This window comes from Mus caroli, chromosome 16, assembly GCF_900094665.2.
Source record: "Mus caroli chromosome 16, CAROLI_EIJ_v1.1, whole genome shotgun sequence".
NCBI lineage: Eukaryota > Metazoa > Chordata > Mammalia > Rodentia > Muridae > Mus > Mus caroli.
Window position 1 is genome coordinate 86,318,584 of NC_034585.1, and position 27,992 is coordinate 86,346,575.

Consider the following 27,992-nt stretch of genomic DNA (forward strand, 5'->3'; position numbering starts at 1 on the left):
TGTAGACCAGGCTGGCCTCGAACTCAGAAATCCGCCTGCCTCTGCCTCCCGAGTGCTGGGATTAAAGGCGTGCGCCACCACGCACATGCATCTTAAAGAAGGATCATAAAAATTAAGCAGCCATGTCTCTCTGAGTATGACACGGCCACTCACTTTTCTCACTCCACCATTCCCAAGTACACTGAGCCCTTGAGCTCCTGCCTCAGACCCTAACTGTGTCTGCCCTCCTACAGAGCTCCTGGAACAAACCTAACTTTTGAGAGATTGGTCTGGGAGGACAAAACCCACAACATGTTGGGAATCCATCTTATTCCCGACACTCAGTGGCCACTGCCACTTTAGCACCTGCCCACCTCAGCGTCAGGCCAGAGCTCCGGGACCTGCAGTGGGTAAACGTGTCCACCTGCCTGTCAGCCACTCCCAGCACCTCGCTGGCTCCTGGCCAGTAGGCCACTGCCATAGAGTGCTAAGACTTCATGCTACGGTTTCCCCCGAGAAGCTGCAGACAGACATGCCTCTCATGTGCCCATGAGCATCCGGTAGACCGTCAAAGGGACTCTCATCACACTGCCGCTCCCTCAGACCCTCAGATTTCACCTATGGAACCTCCGACAACTGTCACCCCTCTTTTTCCTCTATGACTCACTTCTGGATTTTATTCAAACCCAAATCTAAGTAACTAAAAACATGAGACAGACAGACAGACAGACAGACAGACAGAGAACGAACACACACTCCTGTGAGGGTCACAGTGAATGTGTGCAGGCCAAAGAACAAGGGAGCCCTACAGCCTTAGGGTTGGTTTTCTCCTTCCACCATGTGAGTCCCAGAAAATGAACTCAGGTTGCCATGCTTGGTGGCAAGCATCCTTACCCAGTGAGCCATCTTGCCTGCCCCAAATCCCAGTCTAATGTCCACCACCGAAATCACCATCTTGACAGTGAACATGACTGCCTGGCTCAAAGAGAGCAGAACTGCTCCCCACATGCGGTGCTCACCAGCACAGGGCCTGTCTGTCTGTCAGTGCCTCTCAACAGGGGAGAGGCCAGGCCCAGCCAAGCTCCTCAGTATTATCTGCAAACAGGGGAGAGAGGGCTAAACTGCTGCTATCACATCTGGGCACTAGCTTAAGCTGACAGACTGAGGCGAGGGGCTGCAGCATCCGTGCTGTGGTCTATAAACAAAGGACACAGTGTTAGCCAGTGGTGCTGCAGTCTATAAAGAGAGGACTCTTGGTTAGGGAGCCTGTCCCTAGCCTTTAGGGGCAGCTACCCCTGAAGAAATGGGAGGGGTAGTCTCTGAGCTGAGGTACACTTGGGTTTCTGCTAATTTACAAAGCTCATTTTTCTCTTTTGTGTTTCAAGAGAAAATGCAGAGGAAGGTCCTTTCCAGGCGGCCCTGGGCCTGCTGCCGCTGACACAGAGCTCTGACTTTGTGCCACTCTTCCTTCACATCTTGGGACCAAAGTAATTACAAAGACCCAGGAAGGGCAAAAGGGCCCAGGCTGCTGGCCCGAGTCTGACCCCTAGAACTCACGGTGTAAAGGGAAGGACTCTGACCTCTGCACCTGCACTGTGCGTGCCTGACACGCCCCAACTCCCAAGAAAGAACATGAGGAAAAAACCAAACCAAAACAAAACCAAAACCCCAGGATAAGTTCCTAAAGAAACTTTCATGAAGAAAATATAATTTCAATACAGTGACAATATAGTCTATCTTTAAATTCTTTTCTAAAATGGCAAGTGTTCTTGGGTTGTATTTTGATTTTCTTTTCTAGCTGGAAAGCTTGGGTTCATGTGAATATACTTACGCATCTCCTAGCTTGTATTACACAAAAGTTTCAGAGTAATACAGCGGTCTTATTAACAGCACGTCTACAGTAACTTTATGGCAGTTTCTAGTGGTTCTTTTTATAGGCTGTACCCTGTTAGGACCGGGAACAGGAACAAGCCCTACAGAGAGCTGCTCACCCCTACGCGCAGCAGCTCCTTCTCCACCTGGTCCAGCTTATTCTCCTTAGACGCAGCAGAGTACAGGGCGGTTGCATAGCGGCCTTCGATGCCGTAGACCTGAACAGGGGGCTGGAAACAAGAGTAAGGGAGGGGGGAGCGAGGCAGCTAAGTCAGGAACAGAATCACCCCCAACTCCAAGACCGCATTCCCACTGCCAAGCCAAGGTGCAGTCCTAAATGAGAACTCACAAACTAGGGCCGTCTCCCTGACCAGGACCCTCTACCTTTAGAGGGGCAGAGAGGGCAGTGTCCAGCGTCTCTCCCAGCTCTCCCTACCTGCAAATGTTACAGCAAGCTTTGGCTTTCTTTGACCTCAGTGACAATGCCGTCCCTAAGCACAGGAGTTTAGTACGACGGCAGGCCGTTGTGAAGATAAGCAATGCAGGGAGCAGCGTGTAAGAAGTGCACACGTGGATGTGTCCCTATCACGGTCATGGTGTTTTATGAAGTTCTCAGGAGGGATAAAATGGCTCCACTCACAGAGGCTGAAGGAATTTGGTGCTGTTATTAGGCGAAGGGTGTGTTGCTGTAAGTTCCACCAAACATCCCTAGAGCACTGTGTTCTGCTATTCCTGAGGAGATCATGAGTGCAGATCACTGGCCTGGGTGCCTGAGAGCATACTGTGGCCCAGGATACCTTTAGATTCTGCCACTCGTGAATTAGTTATAAAAAACTACAGACTAAATGCACCTGCAGCCATACTTCAATCTGTACTGGGCCAGAGGTCAGTCAGACTTCTGGTTTAAAAATAGGCCAGTAGACCTCTGCAATCAAAGGTGAGACTGTTGGTGCCTGGGAATGGTACCTGTCAGTACTGATTCTGCTTGAGGAAACAAGGTGCAGGCTGCAAGCACGCCTCATGTCTGGGCAACTCGGAGTTGCCACAAGTATCAACTGTGTGAGAATCTGGGCACTTCACTTTCTTTTGTTAGAAACAGTTCCTTCATAAAAAAGGAATGAAAGGCTAGCTTGTCTATGGAGGATTACTAGGAAAAACAATTTAAGAGTCTTTTATACATACATACAGTGTGTGTGTGTGTGTGTGTACACTACATGCGGAGAACAGAACAGAAAACTTTCAGGTTTTTCTTTCCTTTCCCCCCCTACAGGTTCCAGGGATTGAACTCACACTCTCAGGCCTGCCATCCAGCCTTTACCTGCTGAGCCCTCTTGCCGGGCCCACCAAGAACATTAATGACTAGGGTTGAGCCACCCTGTGTGACAGGCACCCAACAGCATCCCCTGCACCCAGGCACTCATCTGGGAACTGCCACCCTTGCAGACCAAGGTTAGTAATTACACACCTCACCGTATTTCTGTTCAACTCACTCTCTCATTGTTTTACACACACACACACAAATAAGTAAGCTGACATACCCTTACAAGCTTGGCAAAGGGCCTGACCACAGATGTACTGAAGCTCCGAACCTTTAGAACAAAAGAAAACAGATCAGACAGGGTTTCTGCATTAGCTTAGCAATGTGTTAAAATAATCTAATCAAATAGTTGTGCAATTCCTTTCTATCATCACACAGAGTGGGAGCTGCTCTTTGTTATACACTCCCTATTGAGAATCACCCCAAATCTCTCCAGAAACTGCCTTCCCACCACCTTCCTCCCTGGGTAGCTGAGAGAGAAAAACCGCTAACTTCCCAAAGTGGAATGTTTCAAAAATAATTAAGAGCTTTATCACATTTGGGAAGAATGCTTTATGAAAGTGTATCTCTTGATACAGCACCAGGCTTCAGGCACTGTGTCTGTCACTGGAGCAGCCTGGAATCCCGTTTAAAAAGCGTTTCTCGAGGGCACAGGCCACTGTTATATACTTCCTTCGCTAGAATGTACGCGATTAGAACCGGCTATGAGGGTTAAAAAGCTTTCTAACGCCTTGGTAATAATTCTGTATGGTGCAGATGAAAATTATCACGGCAGATGATCCAGGCACGTATTTTTTCCACCCAATTCCAGGTTCTGCTGGACTTGGCCTGTTGCAAGCTCGCCATCACTCACTGGCTGCCAGCCAAAGTGGAGACGTTTAACCCTTTCTCCTTTATAAACACAGGGGATGTGCTTTTCCAACACTCAAAATCCTAAGCAGAAGGCAGCCCTGACAGGTTTACCAACAAAGACAGGCATGTGCTCTCCCCAGTTCTCTCTCCCATGCCCTTGCCAGCTGCTCCCCAATGCAGTGAGTCCTGGATGTCAAGGTCAAGACAGAAATCCGTGCCCACTCCCCACGGGGACGAAACGCAGATTCGCCCCACGCTGCCTGCAGTCGCCGGGCCCCACGACCCTGGGCGGGCTGCCTGACCCCTCAGTCACGGCCTCACACGCGGCGATGGGAGCCGGGGACCCGCAACCCCGGGAGGGACCCTCCCGCCAGCTTCTACCTGTCGGGACAGCCCGGACGCTGCAGGCGCGGCCATCTTTTCCCGGGCGGCTGTAGGTCAAACCCAAATGAGAAGAGACTACTGGCGCCAGAGCGCACGCGCGCGCCAGCGTGATCGCTCGGCTTTCTGGGAAATGTACGCGTCAGGAGCCCGGGAGTGTGGGTAAGAACCTCTTGCATGCTGGGAGTTGTAGTCCATACCTGCCGCAGTCCGGCTGGACTCTTGAACCGGAACCAGATCTGAAAATTAAATCTGAAATTAGGTTTAGATTTAAACTCTTTGCACATGCATCGTCAACATCGTTGCCTCGTCTTGAACCTGCCAAGTGGGCTTCTGTGGCAATGCTTCAGGCTTTACTTAAAACAAAAACCACAAGCGAACCTACCCGGGGCGCACTTCTTGGCTCTTCTGGCCATATTTTGAGTACATAGAACAGTTGACAGGTGTGTTTGTCCTTTTTTTTTTATTTCTTTTTTTTTTTTTTTTAGATTTCTTTATTTACTTCATGTATATGAGTATACTGTAGCTGTACAGATGGTTGTGAGCCTTCATGTGGTTGTTGGGGATTTAATTTTTGTTTTTGGACCTCTGCTCGCTCCAGCCCAAAGATTTATCATTATATTATACATAAGTACACCGTAGCTGTCTTCAGACGTGCCAGAAGAGGGCGTCAGATCTCATTATCGGTGGTTGTGAGCCACCATGTGGTAGCTGGGATTTGAACTCAGGACTTTCGGAAGAGTAGTTAGTGCTCTTAACTGCTGAGTCATCTTACCAGCCCGTGTTTGTGCTTTTTATACCCACAGACTCAAAATCTATATATAATTTATCTATATATAATTTACTTTTTAATATGAGGGAAGATGGATACAGAATTATATGGGTTGCAAATACATTTTTTTAGAAATTGTTTTATGTGTCTGAGTGTTTTCCTGCATGTATTCATGTGTACCATGTGTGCCTGTTGCCTTAGAGTCCAGAAAAGGACATCGAGTCTCTTGGAGATGGAGTTAGAGGCAGTTGTGAGGTGCCAGGGGGTGCTGAAACTAGGCACAGGTCCTCTGCAGGAACAGCCAGTGCCCAACCGCTGAACTGTCTCTCCAACCTCAGAAATACATTTTGTATAAGCAAATTTCTAAATTATGGCACTTTAATAAACATGTCCATAGCTGCAGAATAACCTACTTTGATTCTATAACTTAACCATTCTATGACTTTTCAACATAACTCACGTGGTTTATATTACTTTAATATATTACTTTAATACACATCTGAGCATCTTTAGATATACTTTTTCATAATTTCAAAAGTAGAATTTAAAAGTTGATTGAGCAGCTTGACAAGTGAGCATGAGCACATGGCACATGAGGCAGAGCTGCTTCTCTTCAGCTTACACTCTCACTAGCTGTGCGTGGACACTTCCGATTTTGCTCCATGCTGCAAAATGCTTTTACCTAAGCCTAATGCAAAGCATATTCAGCCCTGATCACATCTTATGGAACTGCTCATGTGTAGACAGCTGTTTTATATCCCAAGACTCAACAAGGTATCAAAAAAAAAAAAAATCAACCTGTTTGCCTTCACAGGCTGTACTGGTTAGTTTTTCAACTTGACACAAACTAGAGATACCTCTGAGAATTAGACAGAAACTTCAGCTGAGAAACTGCCTCTCCCAGTTGGCCTGTAAGCAAGTCTGGGGACCATTTTCTTGATTAATGATTGATGTGGGAGGGCCCAGCCCACTGATGGCAGTACACCTAACGGCAGGTAGCAAGGGCAGGCAATCCTTGGGTTGTATATGAAGCAGGCTGAGCAAGCCCTGAGAGGAAGCCAGAGAGCGCTGAGGAAGCAGTGGCTCTCAGTGGATCTTTGCTTCAGTTACTACCCTCACGTTCCCACTTCTGCTTCTTTGTTGATTCCTCTCTGGGATGAACTGCTACTTGGAAATGAAAGTTGAAACAAACCCTTTTCTTCCCTCAAATTGTCCCCCTCTCCCCTGCCCTGTGGGTGCACGCGTGTGCACGTGCATGTGTGTAGCTCTGGCTGTCCTGGAACTCACTCTGTAGACAAGGCTGACATTGAACTCAGAGATCTGCCTCTGCCTCCGAAGTGCTAGGATTAAAGGCCTGCACCCTGCCAGCTTGTTCTGTGTCTTGTCACAGCAAAAGAAACCAAAGTAGAATACAAACCTTGTACTCTATGTAAAATCAAACCGTAACGTTGTATTTTCCTGAAGTATAGCTACATGCAAGTTTACAAGCAATTTGGGTTTCAATAAATGTAATAGAAAATTTAAAAGTCCCAGGCTCAAATACACTCCAGAAATTGTAGACCATCTATTGCACTGACTTTTATACTGTAGGTTTGCCCTGTGGCAATGCGGTGCCTTCTACTTATTGTGCATCTTCTTCATCCACTCTAGCTCCATGCATAGCTCTAAAATGGCAGCTGATGGTTACTTGAATTTCAAGGTTTGAGTTTCAGACAACTCTCAGGTGTAAGTGGGCCTACTGTGTCTGTATTTTCTGGGAGGTGAAACAGACTTAGATTGTTTAAATTTTTTTACATTGTTGCAGTCAAGGCTAATAGACACGCACAAGGGCAGGGCTACCCTGGGAGAGAAACCCAGATATTTAAGACCGTATCTGTTTCCAGGTTTTTTTTTTCCCCCGGAGACAGGGTTTCTCTGTGTAGCCCCTGGCTGTCCAGGAACTCACTCTGTAGACCAGGCTAGCTTTGAACTCAGAAATTGGCCTGCCTCTGCCTCCCAAGTGCTGGGATTAAAGGTGTGCGCCACCACTGCCTGGCACCTGTTTCGTTTTATGCTTCCCGTTCAAGATAACTATCAATAGCTGTTTTATCTTCTGCACAGAGACAGTCACAGAAAACAGCAGCATGGCATCATGAGACCATCAGTGGTACACGTATGAGTCTTATTTATTATTATTGTGTGCACATGGGATGCACTTGCCACATGGTGAGTGTCAAAGGACAGCTTGTGCATCTGTCCTCTCCCTATGCCTTTCTGTGGGTCCTGGGAATCAAACTCATGTGATCAGGCTTTTTTAAAAAAGTTATTTTATGTATATGAGTACACTGTAGCTGTCTTCAGACACACCAGAGGAGGGCATCAGATCCCATTACAGATGGTTGTGAGCCACCATGTAGTTGCTGGGATTTGAACTCAGGACCTCTGGAAGAGCAGTTGGTGCTCTTAACCACTGAGCCATTTCGCAAGCCCCTGCCATAAGTCTTAAAATTTAGTGACTCACTCTTTAATTCAGAAAAAACCATTTTGAAATTACAGTATTTAGAAAGTCCAGATAAAAAGATTAGACTTACAGGGGCAATTCCCATTGTTCATTACCAGAGACCCAGAGGAAGGTTCATGCCTACTTCACAGTGTCCTCACTTAGAGATAGAAAAACAGAGAAACAAACAAATCGTGTCCAAACACAGGGGAATGGCTTATTTGGAATGCTATATTACACAGCCATGAAAGTGAGCCTTTCAAGTTAGGCATAGTGGGGTGTGCCTGTGACCCAGCACTCAGTGGACAGAAGCAGGCAGATGACAGAAAAGCCAAGTTTAGCTTGTTCTACTTGGCAGGTTCTAGTCCAGTCAGGCTACACAGAGTCAGCCAACCAACCAACCAAATAACCCTAAATAAGTAAATCAGACTAACAAAAATTATCTCATGACACACAGAAAAGATCTAAGTACACACATTAAACATGTACGAATTGGGCTGGAGAGCTAGCTCAGTGGTTAAGAGCACTGGCTGCTCTTCCAGAGGTCCTGAGTTTAACTCCCAGCAACCACAAGGTGGCTCACAACCATCTATACTGGGATCTGGTGCCCTCTGCTGGCACGCAGGTGTACATGCAGATAGAGCACTCACATAAATCCTCTTCGTGCACGGAGAGGTCTCGGGAGTGTTTACATTATCTATGGAGTCACGTCGGAGTACAGTCCTTTCTGGTGTTTCCTTTGTTTTGTTTAAGAACTGTGCACAAACCTCTTACCACAGTCCCTGTGTCTTGCAGGGTGGCAGCCTGCATTAGAGCAGTTCTTTCACACAAGATCTCTCTTTCTCTTTAAAGCCCCAGAAAGAGCAAATGACCTCTGGGGCTTTTGCACAAGTCTTGCGGTTCGTAGAGATTGTGTGTTGGAAACTGAGCGGGCAATGAACAAGAGAGAGAAGGCATTACCACCACATGAACTTAAACTCTTTAACCTTAAGATCTGGAACATGTGCTCACAGGAAAGGGACAGTAAATCATTTAATAAGAATTGGTGGTGAGAGCGGACACTCGGCCCAGCAGTTAAGACCTTGTGCTGCCCTTGCAGAGGGCATCCCCACCCCCACCCCGTTCAGTCCCCAGCACCCTTGTCTCCATTACCAAGCTGGAGCTTGTAACTCCAGCTCCGAGGGGTCTGACGCCCTCTTCTGGACTCTTTTGGAACTTGTGTTCTCACATGGACATACCCACATGTAGGCATACTTGCATACTCAAGGGGGTGGTTTTTTGTTTGTTGTTTTTATTATTCAAGACAGAGTTTCTCGAACTCAAATAGATCTGCATTCTGAATGCTCACAGGGTGTGAGCCACCACCCCCAGCCTGATTTTTTTTTTTTTTTAAACTGTGTAGCCCTGTCTGGGCTGGAACTCTCAACCCAGACCACGCTGATGTCAGAACTCATAGAGATCTACCTGCCTCTGCCTCTGCATCCAGAATACATGCAACACCCCACCTCACCAGCATACACATAATTTTTAATTAATTCATTCATTTTTTTTAATTAGAAAAGTTTAGTGTTTTTTTTTTTTTTTTCCTGAAACTCGATCTCTCGGATCTGCAGAGTGGCCCATAGAGGGTCTTGAGTTTCACCACCCCTGTGGTTCAGGCTTGTTTTCTTCACCTCTGGGCGTGATGTGAGGTTGTGCCCACCTTGAAGCTGCCACCTGCTCAATGTTCAAGGTCACCACAAAGGAGCCTGGTAGGTGTCTGCAAAATGCTGCGGACACTAGAGGGCGCCATCGCCTTATGTTGCAAACAGAGTCTTTCTAGAGCTTTCTGGGTCCAAAATGCAGTGCCTGGCTCACGTTAGCCAGTGAGAATCATATGATTGTGAAACAAACAATCCTGATAGCTCCAGTCACAACCTCCGCCATCATAGCTGAAGCCTGTTGTAGAACCCCCTAGAAACTATCTTAGCTGGTCCTTGACTCTTAGACCTCCCATAGCAACCCAGGTCTTGCTTCACTGGCATGTTTCTGACTTAGAAGTCATAGCCCTTTGTTGGGTTGGGCAGTGGGGTGGGGTTAGGTCAGGAGGGAGAGCACTATATCTTTGGGAGAATCTTATTCTGGAAGCAGGTAGCGACAGAAGCAGCAAAGAAAAGACACGGAGCATAACCTTCTTTGGCCCCTGGTTTGAATCACAACATTGATCTTGAGAGGAAAGCCAGGGTAGCAAGCTTGCTTGCACAGTGCCCTTCTAATGGACTGAGAGAGCTGAGGAAACCTGCTCGAGGGTCTGGTCATGATTGGTTGTGCTTGGTGGCGTGACCTAGGCTTTGCTTCACCACTTCTGTGTCTTAAACAATTTCTGTGTCTCAGGTTCCTTCTGTGGAGAATGGAAATATCATAACAGGAGGTAGCATGTCACAGCTTGGAAGGCACGAGGAGGGGCCTGTTACTCTCACCTTGCACACAGGGGTTTTCTATTTGTTGTTTTTCCTGTAGAGGGGAGATGAACACAAACCCAACAGGGGCCATTTTAAATGCAATATTAACGTGTTATATCCTCTTTTCACTGGGCTGTGGCTCAGAACTTGGAAGAGATGGCCATGAGGCCCTCTGAAAGCAGGGCACAGTTTCTGTCAACACCAATTCCGCTTGGGAAGGGGCCTGACTGTGGGGAGGCCTGGCGTGGGTCAGAAGCACGTGTCCTCTGCAGAAACTTACCGAGTGATGCTCTGAACCAACCTGCAGCCGGAACAGCTTGGTAAATAAGCATGGGCCAAAGAATAGTATGAGGGCTCAGTGGACACAGGCGCTTGCTGCCAAGCCTGATGATCTGAGTTCAATCCCTGGGTTCCATATAGTGGAAGGAGAACTGACTCAAGAACTGACTCACACAATAAACAAACAGACAAACAAATAAACAAACATTGTTTTGGAGACAGGGTTTCCATGTGTGGCCCTGACTGTCCTGGAACTCACTCTGTAGACCAGGCTGACCTCAAATTCACAGAGATCCGCCTGCCTCTGCCTTCGGAGTGCTGGGATTGAAGGTGTGCACTACCATCCATCACCCAGCTACAAACAAACTTTGTAAGGTCATTTACTTGGGAAGAGAACTGGGGGGTGAGGGGGGGAGGGATGAGGAAGGAGCTCGTATGTCTGCTAAACAACCCTGAGAACTGCTGAGCCTCATAGGAGTTAGGTGGGAAGAAGGCAGTAACAAGGTTTTCCTTTAGTTGTAAGAGACAGAGTGAATGGTGTTGAGAGGAACACACATGTTCACACTCACAGGGAAGCCTTCCAGAGGGACCCAACGTGGGGACGTCTGATGCTGAAATGTCCCAGTGTAGAGACAGGACCGTTTAGACCCCGAGGTAGGGCCGGGTCTCATAAGCAGTTGCTGGTCAGGCTTGGCAGCAGAATATTCTTTTGTTCGCTTTTAATCATTAAAGTGGAGCTCATTTTGGGATGTCAGGGGAATGTGGCTGGAACATGAGGCAGGGGATTGACTGGTGAGGCTAAAGGAGGCTTTAACACTCCAGGATTTAAATCCTGACCAGTCTCCGTAGGGAATGAGTTAGGGTGACCTTGTGGCCCTGTGACCCGGAAGTACTAAGCAGCTGCTTGGCTCCCACTCAGTGCCTTCTGGGGAGAGACTGGGCTGCTAGCAGCTTTTGTAGGCTTTTTATTTGATGGCAGACTAGCAGAACTGGGGGAAAGTACCATCTAGTTTGAGATTTCAAGCAACGAGAGGACTATTAGTGGGGGAGTTTTCAGAGACCAAGACAAGATCTGCAAGGAACAGCAGTCTAGACCTTTTGTACGTGGCTGGAAAGGGGACAGAGGGTTGTCCCCTAACCCCGACCATTGCTTTGCTCCTTTGTATTGGCATGTCCAGGGAACAGGCCAGCAACCAAGAGCCGCCCACCTCCGGGGAGCTGTCACAGATTCTTTGGAACCAGTTTCAGTTTTGAAAACCACCTTTTGTTGTGAAGGAGGAGGGCGCAGCGTGTAAAGGGGCTGGCTGGGGAGTGTGGAGGCGGAAGTCTGGATCCTCACATGTGAGTGTGTGCTGTCACAATGGATCATAGAACCTATGTACTGTGGCGGCGGCGGAGACAGGTGGATCTCTGGAGCTCTCTGACTAGCAAAAGGAAGTGAACTACAGATTCAGTCAGTGACCCTGTCTCAAAATACAGACAGTGATAGAGGAAGACACTGCCCTATGGCTGCCACATGTATATATACAGACACCTGCATATACATGTGCAAGTACACACATGAACACCGAACAACACAACTCACTCTCTCTCTCTATCTCTCTCTCTCTCTCTCTCTCTCACACACACACACCCCTTTCCTTCCGCCTACCATTAAGTGATACTGCATTGGCAGTGGTGGCACACGCCCTCAATTCCATTCTAGTACTTGGGAAGCAGAGGCAGGTGGGTCTCTGTGAGTTCCAGGACAGCCTGGTCTACACATTGAGTTCCAGGACAGCCAGGGCAGAGAAACTTTGTTTCAAAATAATAATAATAATAATAATAATATAACCTAAGAAGGCATACTGCATAGATGCTAGTCTACCATCAAAATGAGCCAGCCCTAATTTTACAAGCTCTGAGTTTTCTTCTTGAATATGTCTTTAAATTTGTAGGACTTCTTCCTATACCTGAGTCCCAAGCCAACAGTAGCTCCTGTCATATCTTGGCAACCAATGGAAGCAATGAAGGAGGAAAAAAAAAGATGAAAATGAATCATGCCAGCAGGCAGATCCTCACTGCACAGTTCTCAAAGTGGTTGTTTATCAAAAATAAAGTCTACCGTCTCCCTGGCACCGAATCAAATTGGTCCACTTGTGACGGTGACAAGATGGCCAGCCAGCATGCCCTCCTTCTTCTTATGATTTGTGGCACCGACACTTACCTTGGAATCAGTTTGCTGGCATTTTTGAAGCCTGTGTGTTTTTATTACTTATGTTCTAATCCTTAAGGTTAGTCAAGAATATTCTCAAAGTAATCTTTCACGGTAGCCGTCAGTCGGTCCTGCCTTCGGATTGAAAATACTCCATGGAACCTGAAACATTACACCCACCCACCCAGCAGATGGATTAGGACCGACTCAATAGGCTTTATTTTTTTTTTTAATTTATTTATTTATTACATGTAAGTACACTGTAGCTGTCTTCAGACACACCAGAAGAGGGAGTCAGATCCTGTTACGGATGGTTGTGAGCCACCATGTGGTTGCTGGGATTTGAACTAAGGACCTTTGGAAGAGCAGTCGGGTGCTCTTACCTGCTGAGCCATCTCACCAGCCCTCAATAGGCTTTATTTTAAATTAAGTATTGAGTTTGAATATCTAAGAACTGGACAGGGATTAGATCAACCTTGGGCTAGCTAGGATGAAAGAGTGTGCTGCTGTTTTTGCGTTGAGGAAATAGCCTTAGTCTATTGCTAACCAAATACAGCAGGGTTAAAATGCTCAACATGTAAGATGATGATGTTTTTGTTAAGTAATTAGGTGTTTATCTGTATCACACAGTAGGGCAGAAGAGGCCTGGGGAAATGGTTAAGAGCACTTGCTACTCTGGCAGAAGAATCGTTTGTTCCTGACACCTATGTGGGGCAGAGAAACCTTGTCTCAAAATAATAATAATAATAATAATACAAACTAAAGAAGACATACTGCATAGATGCTAGTCTACCATCAAAACGAGCCAGCCCTAATTTTACAAGCTCTGAGTTTTTTTCTTGAATATGTCTTTAAATTTGGAGGACTTCTTCCTGAGTCCCAAGCCGATCAGGATCCGGATCATCTGTAACTCCAGCTCCAGGGTTTCGGACATCCTCTTCTGGCTTCTGTAGGAGAGTGTCCACAGAACAGAGGATGGACAGACAGATAGACAGATGGACAGATGGACTCACACACGCACACACACACGCACACGCACAGGCACAGGCAAGTTAAATGAATCCTAGAAAGTCGCCAGCTGCTGATGGTGGCAGACCTTTCTCTCAGCCTCTCTGCATCCCCCGAGTTTGGAGCATGGGTCTCATATGTCTTGGCTCCTCTGTGTCCCCTGAATTCGGATCTCATGTTGCTTTGCTCATGCTCTGGAGGCTCTTCAGGTGACGTCAGCAGTTCTCCCCTCAGGAACACTGTGAGGAGGGGCAGCAAAGCAAGGAACCATGTGTGGCTGCTTCATCCACTCCTGCCTCTTCTTTCGCCGTCATCATAGTTTATCATTCATTTAAGTTACTCTTAAGGTCTCTCCAGAAGTCCCGGGCTGGCAGTTCTAGGTGCTGGGCTCTGAATCTCTGCTTTCTCATGCTCAGTGCTGTGCTGGCTGGTTTACATCAACTGGACACAAGCCAAAGTCACCTGAGAGGAGGGAACGTCAATTTAAAAATGCCTCCGTAAGGTGAGGCTGTAGGCAAGCCTGCAGGGCATTTTCTTAATTAGTGATGGACAGGGGACATTGGGGGTGGCCGGAAAGCAGGCTGAGCAATGCAAGAGGATCAAGCCAGGAAGCAGCACTCCTCCATGGCCTCTGCTCCTATCTCTGGGTTCTGGCTTTGTTTGGGTGTCTTGACTTGCATCCGTGGTGATGAGAGATAGGGAAGCATCGGCCAAGTAAACGCTTTCCTTCTCAAGTGGCTTTGGTCAAGGGGTTTCATCACAGACTTAGTAACCCCAGATAAGGCAGAAGCTGAGATTTGTTTCTTGCAGTTTACAGAGGCATTCCACGGAGTCTCTGAATGCAGATTCCCCGCTGGAAGCTCTGGCGAAGGAGTTGATGATGGGATCTAAGAGTCCCTAGTTTATTTGTGTGTGCAAATGCATCAAGTTATGTGTGTGTGTGTGTGTGTGTGTGTGTGTGTGTGTGTGCGTGTGTGTGTGTAGGCCAAAGGCCAGTGCTAGGTATTTTCATCTGTCACTGTCTACCTTAGGGTTTGAGACAGGGTTCCCAAGCTGTCTGATTGGCTACATTGGCTGGCCAGCAAGTCCCTAGGATCCTCCAGTCTCTGTCTTTCAGTGGTGGCGTGAGGACTATGGTGTGTGTGGGGCTGAGCCTGGCTTTTCACACGAGGGATGGGGATGTGAGCTCAGGTCCCCATGCTACGCAAGCCCACTACCCACTGAGCTTTCTCCTCATCCTTGGAGTTCTCCATTTTAACCAGGCACCCCATGCGATTCTGGCATACCACCCGGCCTGTTCTTTGGATACCTGTGAAGACCATGTGTTTGAGTTTACTTTGCTTAAAGCTTCAAAAACTGGCAGGAGGTGGCAGCCTGGTTTGCTCGTAACATCATGGGACCAGCTTTCCACAGAATGTCTCTAGACCCCTGGTCTTTAGTCACAGTGCTGGGTTTTGGGATGGGACGTGAGAACAGGATGATGATAGAAATACAGCCAGTATCCGTGGAAATGAAGTGTGGCAAACCCTTCCTCTATTGGTTCTCCTCTCTACTTCCTTCCTCTCTCCCTCCCCTCTTCCCCTTTAAGGATAGGCAGTACCTACTCTTCTCCAAGCTCCCGGCACCTTCTAGGAACCATCACTTCAGATCTGTTCATTCATTTCAGTCTCCCAAAGCCTTTGTTAGCTACAAAGACAACCGTCCCTATTTTATAGACAAGAAAACAGAGGCGTAGACAGGTCAGTTTTCACACTCAAGACCCCAGGGCCAGCCTTAGCCCCAGCCTCACCAGGGGCCACAGTGCAGGCTTTGGCTGGGTGGTTTGCTCCAGGGTGCCAGAATATTGACCGGTGCCAGGCAGCTGGTGGCTTGGCTGCTCAACGGCCCGTTTTCTGATGTCAATTTGTTATTTAACTTCAACCTTCTGAAACCGTGCCCTTCATGGTCCCAGCCTCGCACAAAGTCGCAGAATGTATCAAACACAGCCTGGAGCGCATTTCCAAAGCACGTTCGTTCGTGGAAAGCCAGGCGGTGTTTTCGAGAAATATCCTTGAGGCAAAGCAGTTAGAGCTGCTACCAAAGTCTGTGGCCCGGGGTGTCAGTTGAACCAGGGAAACTGGGGGCTGTGAGGCCTGAATCTGGCAGTGGAGGTCAGTCAGGGGGAACTCCTGGGCTCAGCTACAAGTGCAGGCTGCCAGTTCCGCTTAGTAGCCCATATTTCTTTAAAAAAGATATCCCCATTCACACATCCGCACACACAGCCATTTTAAATCGCATTCTGATACGTAAATATCATTTCAACTTCTCTATTTTATTGAGCTATGATTCATGTATCATAAAATTTATGTACTTTAAACTTTTTTTTTTTTCAGAGCTTGGGGTTGGTATGCCGAGACTCGGTGCAGTGCATGCTGGGTAAGTGCTCTACCACTGAGTCACACTCCGCCATCCCTGTATACTCTCTTAAAGTGAATCTTGAGATGGCCTTTTGTTTGTTTGTTAGTTAGTTTGTTTGAGATAGAATCTCAGTATATAGACCCAGCTGGCCTCAAACTCAACAGAGAGCTGCCTGCCTCTGCCACCTACCCACTGCTTGGGTTAAAGGCATGGGCTATTATGCCTGGTAGCCGTTGGCATCTACTACTGTCTAATTCCTGAATATTTATATATCACCTCCAGAGAGCCTCACTAACAGCGTGTTATATTCTGAAGTTCATTTCTTATTTAATTGTGTGTGTGTGGTGTGTACATGAGTGTAGGCGCCCAAGGAAGCCAGAACAAGATATCAGATCCCTAGAGCTACAGGTTACATGTGATTATGAGGTGCCCCCTACTTGGGTCCTCTTGCAAGGACCTATGGTGGTTTGAATAAGAATGCCCCCTCCCCCAGGCTCATATATTTGAATGCTTAGTCGTCAGGGAGTGGCACCCTTTGAGAAGGATTAGGAGGTGTGGTTTTGTTGGAGTGGGTGTGGCCTTTGTTGGAATGGGTGTGGCTTTGATGGAGGAAATGTGTCACTAGGGGTGGGTTTTCAAAACCCACACCAAGCCCAGTGTCACTCTCTTCCCGCTGCCTGTTGATTTGAATGTAGAACTCTCAGCTTCTTCTCTAGTTCCATGTCTGCCTGCATACTGCCATGTTTCCCACCAAATAAAGGACTAAACCTCTGAAACTGTATGCAAGCCCCTATCAAATGCTCTCCTTCATAAGAGTTGCCATGATCGCGTCTCTTCATAGCAATCAAACACTGGCTAAGACAAACTCTTAACTGCTGAGCCATCTCTCTGGTCTCCATTAAAGTATATATATATATATATATATATATATATATATATATATACACACACATACATATACACACATACATATTTTTTTTCTTCAGTTACAAGGGAAAGACTATAGAGTTTTTTTGAGGCACAGAGTAGGTTCTTTGTGGCACTTGAAAAATTTGTTTTTTTCGGAGAAAAAGCTCTCAGCCTTAAGGATTTCTTCTCCAGGCCAAAGGGTGGGGGTAGAGTGGGGATAGCAGGGTGGGGGTGGGGCAGTTCCATGGCAGAGTACTTGAAAACAGGTGTGAAGCCTTGGCTTTGATGCTCAGCACTAAAAGAAAAAAAAAACAAAAACCCAGAATCTACTCTTGTTTTGGTTCTAACACAGTTTAAAAATTATATTAACTGGGCTGGAGAGATGGCTCAGCAGTTAAGAGCACTTCCAGAGGTCCTGAGTTCAATTCCCAGCAACCACATGGTGGCTCACAACCATCTGTAATGGGATCTGATGCCCTCTTCTGGTGTACTCAGATAAATAAATAAATCTTTTAAAAAAATTATATTGATTCAAGATGATAATCGATAGCTGGGTTTTAAATTTTTCTCAATTTTCTTCATTTAGAAAGCCCCAACCTCAAAAGAACTCACTTATGTCAACTGGATGATGGTCGAGTGGCTTTATTTATAACAATGTGATTTAGAAAATACAAGGGACATCTTAAATTATATTGTGCCAATGCACAATGGTTGTTCAGTGGTACAATATACATATATATATATTTTTTAATCTCATATATATAATATATAATCATAAAAATACAATAAAGAAAGTAACGGCCGAGCAGTGGTGGCACACGCCTATGATCCACTGGGGAGGCAGAGGCAGGCAGATTTCTGAGTTCGAGGCCAGCCTGGTCTACAGAGTGAGTCACAGGGCGGCCAGGGCTATACAGAGAAACCCTGTCTCGAAAAACCAAAACCAAAAAAAAAAAAAAAGAAAAGAAAAGAAAAATAAATTAACGGCTGGGACTGTGGGAAAAGGAGAAACAGCGTTGGAACGGGGCGATTCAATGTCTGAGTTGCTTGTTGACGGAGTGAAGGCAGGTCACCCACAGGCTGAGACGAGGCCTTAGTCATGCCTGGGAACCCACAAACTCAATCCCCCTGTGTTGGCAGAACATGAAAGCTAAAGATTAGCTTCTAAACCTGTGGCATTTGTTAATCCATTGAACAGGTTTGAGACCCAAAGGTCCACACGGGCTTCTGGAGGCACAAGTGTTTCGGTTACCCCAGCGGCACCTGTGGAGGGATCAGGAGGATAGGAGGGGCCGTGGCTACTGCACATGCGGGTCGCTGGTTCTGTGTGGAAACTCAGGGTCTCCCCCGTTCCAAAACTCCCTTTTCTTTTCATATTCAAAGAGTTAATATGAACTTTTTCTTCTGACAAACCAGAGGATTAGTGTTGGATTAAGTATTTATCAAATATATTTTGCCGGTGGCAGGTTCGCTACCTGCCTCAATGGTTTATGGTCCCGAATGAAACACGCCCGTGCGCGCGCGCACACACACACCCCCACACCCCCACACCCCCACATACAGCCTTTATATTTTCATATACCATAATCAGCACAATAGCTGGGCTACTGCCTAACTTCCACTGCTGATAGAATCTACCTCTCGCTGATAATTCTGAGTTACAATTTACAAAATTCCCTGTTCTGTGTTGGCTGCCCTGGACCCAGGGGGCTGTCCCACTGGGCCGCACTCTCCTGTCTCCTTCACCTGGCGCCCATGCCTCTGTCCTGCCCTCTGCTCAGGCATGGCATCTCTCTTCTCCACACTCTCTTGGCATGGCGGAATTCCTCCTCCTCCTCCTCCTCCTCCTCCTCCTTCTCCTCCTCCTTTTCCTCCCCTTCCCCATCCTCTTCCCCCTCTTCTTCTTCATGGTCCTAAGCCTGGGACATCCCAAGTCCTGCTTTTGTCCATCCTGCCCAGCCATTTGCTGCCAGAATCTTTATTTACCAACCAGAACCAAATGGAGACAGGGCCCCTCAGCGCCTTGGGTGCAAACAATTTTGAGGACCCAAATTAACATTAGAATATAAGAAACATTAGGCCAAACCCACTACAGATTGGATTTAATGCGCTGCAGAAAAACAGTGTATCCAATAATGAATGAACAGGTTTTTAAAATGCGGTATATCTGCTCTCTCGCTCTTTCCTTCTTGCTCCTGCTCTGTCCTCTCGTCCCTCCCAGCTCCCCCCACCCATTCCGTTCCCCCTCTCTCCCCATGTGCCCATGGCTGGCCTCTACTCCTCTACTTCTCTCCTCTCTCTCTCCAACCCTCTTAACTCCCCTCCCCATGCCCTGAATAAACTCTGTTCTATACGTTAAAAAAAGTGGTATATCTAACGCAGCAGAATATTACTTGGGTATGAAAAAGAACGGAGTACGGACACCTGCTAACCTGTGAATGGCGCTTTAAAAGGAGCCACTGAGTAACCGGCATTTAAAAACCAAAACAAACAATAGTGTCGACATTTCGGACCTCAATGCCACGCTTCTGCTAAAGAAATCCCCAGCTCTTCCTCATTGCCCTAACACTAAGCTGAGGGAGGGGAGTGGCCAATTCCTGCTGTCGGTGGGCTCCCACCACACACCTCCCACATCTGCCCAGCACGCAGTGCCTCTCAACGTTGCAGTTCCACCCACGGCGGCTTCTGCTGTGGATGTATTGGTGCCTTCGTACCAAAGACCAGTCACAGGTGTAGTGACCAACATCGTGTCCTGTAGAATCCGCCCTTCCTCCTGACCCAGAGCAAGAGAGCAGCTCCCTGGACTTGGCAGGGAACCCAGAAATATTTGTGGAAGCGTTAATTCCTTTCAGGGCTCCAGCTAGGCTGTGCTTGGAGAGATTCTGGGAAGACAATTTTGTGCTTTCTGTTGGAAGACAAAGACTGGGTTTGACTATTGGATATAATCTGGGTAATAGGATTCTAGAAAATTCTCAGGAGGCTGGGTTTACAAAACATACTGACTTTCAACAAGAAAGAGAAGCAATTGTTATTTTTTGAAATCACCTTTTAAATGTATTTTTTTTTTAGAGAAATAATGTTTTGTTCATTATAAATTTAGAAATTTCCAAGAAAGTTCCAAGAATGTATAGAGAATGAAAGGCTCCCCCAGTTCCGGGCCCCGGGGGGTATTCTCTTAGTAACCCGGGTGCACACATTATTTATAACAGTGAGTCCCACTCTACCCTGTTCTGTAGCCCACTTTTAAATTAAACGAAACTTGTGAGGTGCGGTGCCAGATGGGAAGGATTTTGCCGCCTTTGACTCAGAGTGATTCAGTCCCACACGAAGAGCAATTTCACGTTTGTTCTGCTTCTTTGCCTTTTGGGTTCGGGAAAGGGCAAAACAGACAAAACAAGACGGATTCCGAGAACCGAGGAAGGTTCCGGGACTCGTGGGGTGGGAGGCAGCTGCTGCGCCCCTCGTTCTTCCACTCTGAGGGGGCCTGTGTGTCCTTTGAGCTCCAGTGAGGTGATCCTGTGGCTGTAGAATTTTGCGAACTTTGAGTTTCTCCTTGTCCCTTCTTTTGTCCTTGGGTATTTCAGAGCCTTTTTGGAAAAGAGGTGACGAATGCGCCTGTGTCGTTCCCTGGTTGGCGGCCAGCACAGTGCCTGGCTGAGCACCGACTTCCAAGTTCTCACTAATGAATGGATGGATGAGTCGCTCAGGAATGATGCCTTTATTATGGAAATCGTCAGACCATGTGGTCTTCTTCTGGAAGCATCAAATGGGCATTCTAAATTCAGGTTCTTGGAATTGAAACATCAGTAGCAAGAACCATCACACTTAAAGCATAAATAAATGGAAGGCATCTGCTGCCTTTGATGAGTCCAGTTCCGGCTCCTGGCCCCCTCATCCCATGGTTCAGGTCCCTTCTGCTATCCCTATCACTACTTTCAGACACCCCACTTTCTACTTGGGAAAGGCACCCCCATATCTCATCAGGCAAGTTTAGAGGAGACTGAGACAGTCCCAGGGAGCTGACCAGGGCTTAGGTAACCACACTTTAAATAATTTGGGGGCTGATTTGGAAGCAAGTAGTCTGAAAGACCCCTTGGAGTGACAAGCTTGAGATATTCAAATAGAGGAGGTGGCAGAGCCCATTAGGATCCGCACCAACCTCTGTTTGGCCCAGCTTTATCAGTAAGGAGACCAGGAGACATACAACAGTATGTTCTCTAAGATGCCCTGAGCCTACAGCTTTGCATAAACTAGCATCTTTAATTCTCTTTAGAACCCAATGTAATATGTCCTGTTATTAATTCTATTTGACTGGGGACAGACTACAGCTTTACATAAATTATCTTTTTGCTTTGTTTTTTGTTTTGTTTTTTTTTTTAAAGTGAGACTCATCTTCAAAAGTATATTCTTGCCAGGCAGTGGTGGTACACACCTTTAATCCCAGCACTTGGGAGGCAGAGGCAGGTGGATTTCTGAGTTCGAGGCCAGCCTGGTCTACAGAGTGAGTTCCAGGATAGCCAGGGCTACACAGAGAAACCCTGTCTCGAAAAACCAAACCAACCAACCAAACAAACAAGAAAGTATATTCTTTTGAAAGTACATTTCTGTATTGTAGTTCTCCATGATATAATAGTAACACATTTTAGGAAAAGATGTCTCAGAAGCTAAAGATTAGGGATCAACAGTCGCCACTCCCCATTTGCAAATATTGAATTCATTTTTTCCCTTTTTATTGCAAATAAAATTTTCTCACATAATGTATTCTGATTACAGTTTCTCCTCCCTCTATCCCTCCCAGTTCCTCTCCACAGCCCCCCCTCCAGATGCACCCCTTCTCTGGGTCTCATTAGAAAGCAAATAGGTTTTTAAGGGATAACAATAAAAATAGATTTAAAAAAAAACCCCTAACATACAAGGCAAAACAAACAGGAGGAAAAGAGCCCAAGAAAAGGCACAAGAAACAGATAAGGATGCAGAGGCACACTCGGGAATTGGACGCCATAGCATATGCGCAAAGGATTTATAGGGTACCAAGGCAGGAAATATCTAAGGAAGATAAATAAAAAATAAGATAGAACTTTAAAAAAAAAAAAAAAGAAAGGAGACAGACAGACAGACAAGCCCTGACATGCCATTATGAAATGAAGACCCTCCAAAGATACTGTTGACTTTGCTTTCTGCTGCCCATCTACCGCTGCATGTGCGGCCTGCACTTGAGTTTGTTTTCCCAGTGAGACCCCCTTAGAGAAATCTAAATTTTCCTTTGCAAGTGGTTATCGACTGGAGATTGCTTCTGGCTTAGGGATGGGGCGTGAGTCCACTTCTTTCAGCTTGGACCCCATTGGTTCACCTGTGCGGGTGCTCTGCACACCGCCTCTGTCTCTGCGAGTTCACACACGTGCATCCATCCTGTTGGCTTGGTTTGGAGGGCCTTTTCTTGGTGTTCTGTATTCCTCTGGCCCTTACACTTCGTCTCCTCTTCTGTAGGGTTGCCTGAGCCCTGATCGGGGACTTGGATGAAGACACTCCTTTTAGGGCTGAGTGTTCCAAGGTCTCGTCACAATGTGCATGTCTGTCTGTGGGTCTCTGTCTGTCTGTGGGTCTCTGTCTGTGGTTTGTCCCCATCTGCTGTAGGAGGAAGCTTCTTTGAGGACGCCTGAGCAAGGTACAGCTCTATGGGTGTAGCATGGTGTCGTTAGGAGCTATTTTATTGCTTGGTTTTGTTTTGTTTGTTTTGTTTGACTCTAGATCCCTGAGATTTCTTTTCGATCAGATTCAGTGTAGGTGGTTTTATGGTGAGGTCTTTGATCCCTCAATGTGAATTTCTGGTATCTTTATCAACAAGCTGGTGTCCATAGCTGTGTGGATTTAATTTACATCTGTGTCTTCAATTAAATTCCACTGGTCAACACGTCTGTTTTCCTGCTAGTACCATGATGGTTTCTTTATTACAAACAAACCCTTGTAGTACAACCTGAATTTGGGATGACGATATCTTCAGTAGTTATTTTTATTGTTAAAAATTGCCTTAGCTATTTTGCTTTTGTTTGTTTGTTTCTGTTTGTTTCTTTCTTTCCATCTGAACCTGAAAACCTCCCTTCCAAGATCTGTGAAGAACTGGGTTGGAATTTTGATGGGGATTGCGTTGAATCTGTAGCTTGCTTTTGGTAGGATGGCCATTTTTACTATGTTAATTCTACTGATCCATGAACATGGGAGATTTGCCCATCTTCTGATATCTTCTTCAATTTCTTTCTTCAATGTCATAAAATTTATATTATACACGTCTTTCACTGGCTTGGTTAGAGTTACCGGGGATATTTTATAGGAGTTGAGGCAATTTTGAAAGGTGGTGTTTCCCTCATTTCTTCCTCAGACCATTTGCCATGTGTACACAGGAAGGCTCATGATTTTTGAGAGTTAATTTTATATTCAGATGTTTTGCTGAACATGTTTATCAGCTGTAGGAGTTCTTGGGTGGAATTATTAGGGTCACTTATGAAGACTATCTACAAATAAGGATACTTTGACTTCTACCTTTCTGATTTGTATCCTCTTGATGTCCTTTAGTTGTCTGGCTGCTCTGGCTAAGATTTCGTTTACTATATTGAATAGCTATAGAGAGAGTGGACGGTCTTGTCTTGTTCTTGGTTTTAGTGGAGTTGCTTTGAGCTTCTCTCTATTTAAGTTGATGTTTGCTGTCGGCTTGTTGTAAACTGCTTTTATTATGTTGTGGCATGGTCCCCTGTAGTCCTAATCTCTCTAGTACTTTTATTGTGAAGCAGTGTTGGATGTTGTCAAAGGTCTCTTCTGTGTCTAAATAGGTGATTACCCCACTCCCACCCTTCAAAGACAGGGTTTCTCTGTGTAGCCCTGGCTGTCTGGAATTCACTTTATGGACCAGGCTGGCCACAAACTCAAGAATTCTGTGAGTTCTGAGATTAAAGGTGTGCACCACCACCACCTGGCTGATTATGTGGGTTTTTTTTTGTCTTTCAAAGGATTTCATTTATTAATTGACATGTGTTGAGTTATCCTGCATCTCTGGGATGAAGCCTACTTGATCATAGTAGAAGATCTTTTTGTATTCACTTTGCAAGTATCTTATTGAGAATTTTTGCATCTATGTTCCTAAGGGAAATTGGTCTGTAATTCTTTCTTTGTTGGGTCTTTATGTGATTTGGGTAGAAGGGTAACTGTAGCCTTGTAAAAGAAATTGGACAGTGTTTCTTTTGTTTCTATTTTGTGGAATAATTTCAAGAGTATTAATTGAATTAATTGCAAAAAATTAATTGGTATTAACTCGTCTTTAAAAGTCTGGTAGAATTCTGCACTAAAACCGTCTGGTTCTGAGCTTTTTGTTTGGTAGAATTTTAATTACTGCTTCTATTTCACTAGGTGCTAGAGGTCTGTGTAAATTGCTTTCTGATCTCAATATAACTTTGGTTAAGTGTTATATATTGAGAAAACATCCATTTCTTTTAGCTGTTCCACTTTGATGGAATGTATGTTCTTACAGTTTGCTGGGCTTCCTCGGTGTCTGTTGTTATATCTCCCCTTTGTCTCTGGCCTTATTGAATTTGATATTCTCTCTCTGTTATCGTTAATTTGGATAAGAGTATGTAGGTCATCAATTTTTCTCAAAGAACCAACTCTGTCTCTCTGATTCTTTGTATTATTTTGTTGTTTCAATTGTATTGATTTTAGCCCTGAGTTTGATTATTTCTTGCCATCCACTCCTTTTGGGTGTGACTTCTTTCTGTTCTAAAGCTTCCAAGAGTGTTGTTAGGTTACTAGTATGAGATCTCTCCAAAATTCTTTTGGTTGTGATCGAAGCCTTCCATGGCTGAGTCATCACTCCAGCCCATCAATTTTTTTATGCAGGCACTCAGTGCTATGAACCGGGCTCTGAGGACCGCCCACATCATGCCCATAGGCTTGGGTCAGTTATGTATTCACTTCCATTCCGTCCCAGAAAGTCTTTAATTTCTCTCTTAGTTTCTCTCTTGAGCTGTTTTCGTTCAGTAGGGGAGTTGTTGAGTTTCCATGAGTTTATAAGTTTCCTGTTGGTTCTGTTACTGTTGCTATCCAGCTTTAACCCGAGGTGGTCAGACAGAATGAGGCGGAGTGTTGTTTTCATTTTCTTGTGTTTGTTGAGACTTGCTTTGTGTCTGAGTATGTGGTCACTTTTGGAGAAAGTTCCATGAGGCGCTGAGAAGGCAATTCGTTTGTGTTTCAGTGAAATGTGACATCTGTCAGTCAGCGCCAGCATTTCTCTGGTTCAGTTTCAGTCTGGATGACCTGTCCATTGGTTAGAGTAGGGTATTAAAGACTCCCACTATCAGCGTGTGAGGGTCAGTAGATGATTTAAGCTGTAGTGGTCTTTACTTTGGGAACGTGGGCACCCTTTTGTTTGGTGTGCAGATAAGAATTACAATGTCATCTTGGTAGATTTTTTTCCCCTGAGTATGTAATGTCCTTCTCCATCTCTTCTGACTAGCTTTAGTTTGAAGTCTATATTATCAGATATTAAAATGGCTACACCTGTTTGCTTCTTAGCTTGGGATATCTTTTTCCTTTTTTTTTTTTTTTTGCCTTGAAGCAATGTCTACCTTTGATGTTAAGATGTGGTTTTTTTGGATGAAGCAGAAGAATGGTACTTGTTTTTGCATACATTCTGTTAGTGTATTGTCAGAATTTATTTATTGGGGAATTGAGACCCCTGGTGTTGAGAGAGATCAATGAGCAATGAACAATGTTTGCTGATTCCATTATTTAGGTGTGTGTGTGTGTGTTTCCTCCCTTTTGATTTGCTAGTCTGGGATTATTTATTCCTTGTGTTTTCTTGGGTGTGGTTAACCTCTTCTTGTTGGAATTTTCCTCCTAGAGCCTTCTGTAGGGATGGGTTTGTAGCTGAATATTTAGTATTATCATGGAATTTCTCTATCTCTTGTGATTGAAGGTTTTAGCTGGGTACTGTGTTCTGAACCAGCCTCCGAGGTCTCTATAGTCTGTAGAACATCTATCCAGGCCCTCTGGCTTCTAGCGTCTCCATTGAGAAGTCGGGTGTTAATCTTATAGGTCTGCCTTTATATGTTACTTGGTCTTTTTCCCTTGCAACTTTTAATATTCTTTGTTCTGTTTGCTTGGTGTTTTGATTATTATGTACTGAGGGGAATTTCTTTTCTGGTCCAGTCTACTTGGTGTTCTGTATGCTTCTTGTACCTTGATAGGCATCTCCTTGATTACATTAGGGAAATTTTCTTCTCTGATTTTGTTGAAAATGTTTTCTGGGCCTTTGACCTGAGCTTCTTCACGTCTTCTCCTTCCTCTGTTTCGTTTCGTTTCGTTTCGTTTCTTTTCTTTTCTTTCTTTCTTTCTTCTTCTTCTTCTTCTTCTTCTTCTTCTTCTTCTTCTTCTTCTTCTCTTTCTTCTTCTTCTTCATTTATTTATTTCACTTATATGAGTAACTGTAGCTGTCTTCAGACACACCAGAAGAGGGCATCAGATCCCATTACAGATGGTTGTGAGCCACCATGTGGTTGCTGGGAATTGAACTCAGGACCTCTGGAAGAGCAGCCAGTGCTCTAAACTACTGAGCCATCTCTCCAGCCCTCCACTTTTCTTAGATTTGGTCTGTTCACAGTGTCCTGTGTCGCTGAATGTTTTGCGCCAGCATGTTTTTAGACAACATTTTCTTTGACCAAGGAGGTATCCATTTCTTCTGTTGCCTCTGGAGGCCCTGCTTGAATTCCTAAGGTTTTCATTCCAAGGTCTTCCCCAGCCTGGCTTCTCTTTATTGACTCTATTTTCATTTCCAGGTCTGAGCTGTTTTATCCATTTCCTTCCCCTGCTCCGTATGTTTTAATAGGTTTAAGGGATTTATTCATTTCCTCTTTAAGGACCTCTTTTATATCCATAACAGCTATTTTAAGGTCTCTGTCTTGTACTTCAACTATGTGGCCGTTCTCAGGACCTACTGTGGTAGGGTTGCTGGGTTCTAGAGGAGACATATTGTTCCGCCTGTTTTTGATTGTGATTCTGCTGGTGTCCAGGCATCTGGCTTCAGAGTGTTGGTGACTGTAGGTGCCTATATCAGGTCTTGACTATGTTGGGCGGATGTTTTGTTCCTTGGTTTCTGTTGTCCTCTCTGCTTCTCAGGAGGGTGTGGTGGCTGTGTGCTGCCTGGTAGGGAATTCTTCTAAGATCCTGCTAGGTGTGGCCACTGAGTTTCCAGGTAAAATGTCTCTAAGCATTGGGAGGTGACATTGGGAATAGGGCTGGGCTGGGGGCAGGGGGCAGGAGGAAGGAGGAAAGCAGGGTGCCTCTTCAGGATCTGCGTAGTCACCTGGGAATGGGGCGGAGAGTAAGGAGACGCCACAATATGTCATCTGCTACAGAGCTGGGGATGAGACTGGGGGATTGGAGGTGAGGAGGGAGAGAGAAGATCTGCTAGCCTACCTGCCTCTCCGGCCGGCTTGGCTGGTGGGTTACTAATAACTAATTCCCCTCCCTCTCTTCCCTCTAACCCCTCCATGGCCACATCAACTACCTGCTCCCTCTCAAATTCATGGCTTCAGTTTTAAAAATATTGTTGTTATCCACACATATGCATAGGTGTGTATATGTACACACCACCTATGCAAAGGTGTGTGCGTATATGTACAGCCTGTTTGGTTCATTTGGTGTGTCTTGTGTGCGTGTGTTTTTAGGGCTGGCCCTTGGTATCATCGGTTAGAGGGTTCGTCTCTATGTAAGGCTAACTCTCCCTTTCTCTCAGGCCTCTAGCTCTTCGTCTAGGGGCAGGGGCCTCTGAGATTTATCACTTTCACATTAGCATGTCTACTGGTGCTATCACTGTTCTCATCCTGTTAGGGCAGCCATGTTTTGAGGTTTCCATTTCCTGTCATTTCTAGCAGATACACTCTGCCTAATGTTTCTGAGCCTTAGGGGTGCTCGTGTTGTGTTGTTGATGTGGCAATTGGGGATGGATACCCCAGCATCAGTGGCTCTCTGCGATTTAACCAGTTGTGACTTTTTTTAAAAATAGCATCCCTCTCCCCCAAAAGAGTTCTTTTTTTCTTTTTTGGGGGGGGTATTTATTTCATTTA

General features: G+C 45.7%; 1 protein-coding gene and 1 long non-coding RNA gene across 2 annotated transcripts in view; one reads left to right on the forward strand and one right to left on the reverse strand.

The window, feature by feature from the left end:
- The window catches only part of Atp5po (ATP synthase peripheral stalk subunit OSCP), a 6,426-nt gene extending 1,918 nt beyond the window's left edge, over positions 1-4,508 (reverse strand). Inside the window, exons 1-3 of the mRNA XM_021185007.2 lie at positions 4,403-4,508; positions 3,390-3,440; positions 1,971-2,081 (exon numbers count right to left, since the gene is read on the reverse strand). Of these exons, the coding sequence (XP_021040666.1) occupies positions 1,971-2,081; positions 3,390-3,440; positions 4,403-4,438 (198 nt within the window). The 5' untranslated portion in view covers positions 4,439-4,508. The remainder of the gene's footprint in view (positions 1-1,970; positions 2,082-3,389; positions 3,441-4,402) is intronic.
- LOC110311613 overlaps positions 4,125-27,992 on the forward strand; it is a 32,587-nt gene continuing 8,719 nt past the window's right edge. The window contains exons 1-2 of the long non-coding RNA XR_002379981.1: positions 4,125-4,564; positions 15,948-15,990. This is a non-coding gene — a long non-coding RNA (uncharacterized LOC110311613). The remainder of the gene's footprint in view (positions 4,565-15,947; positions 15,991-27,992) is intronic.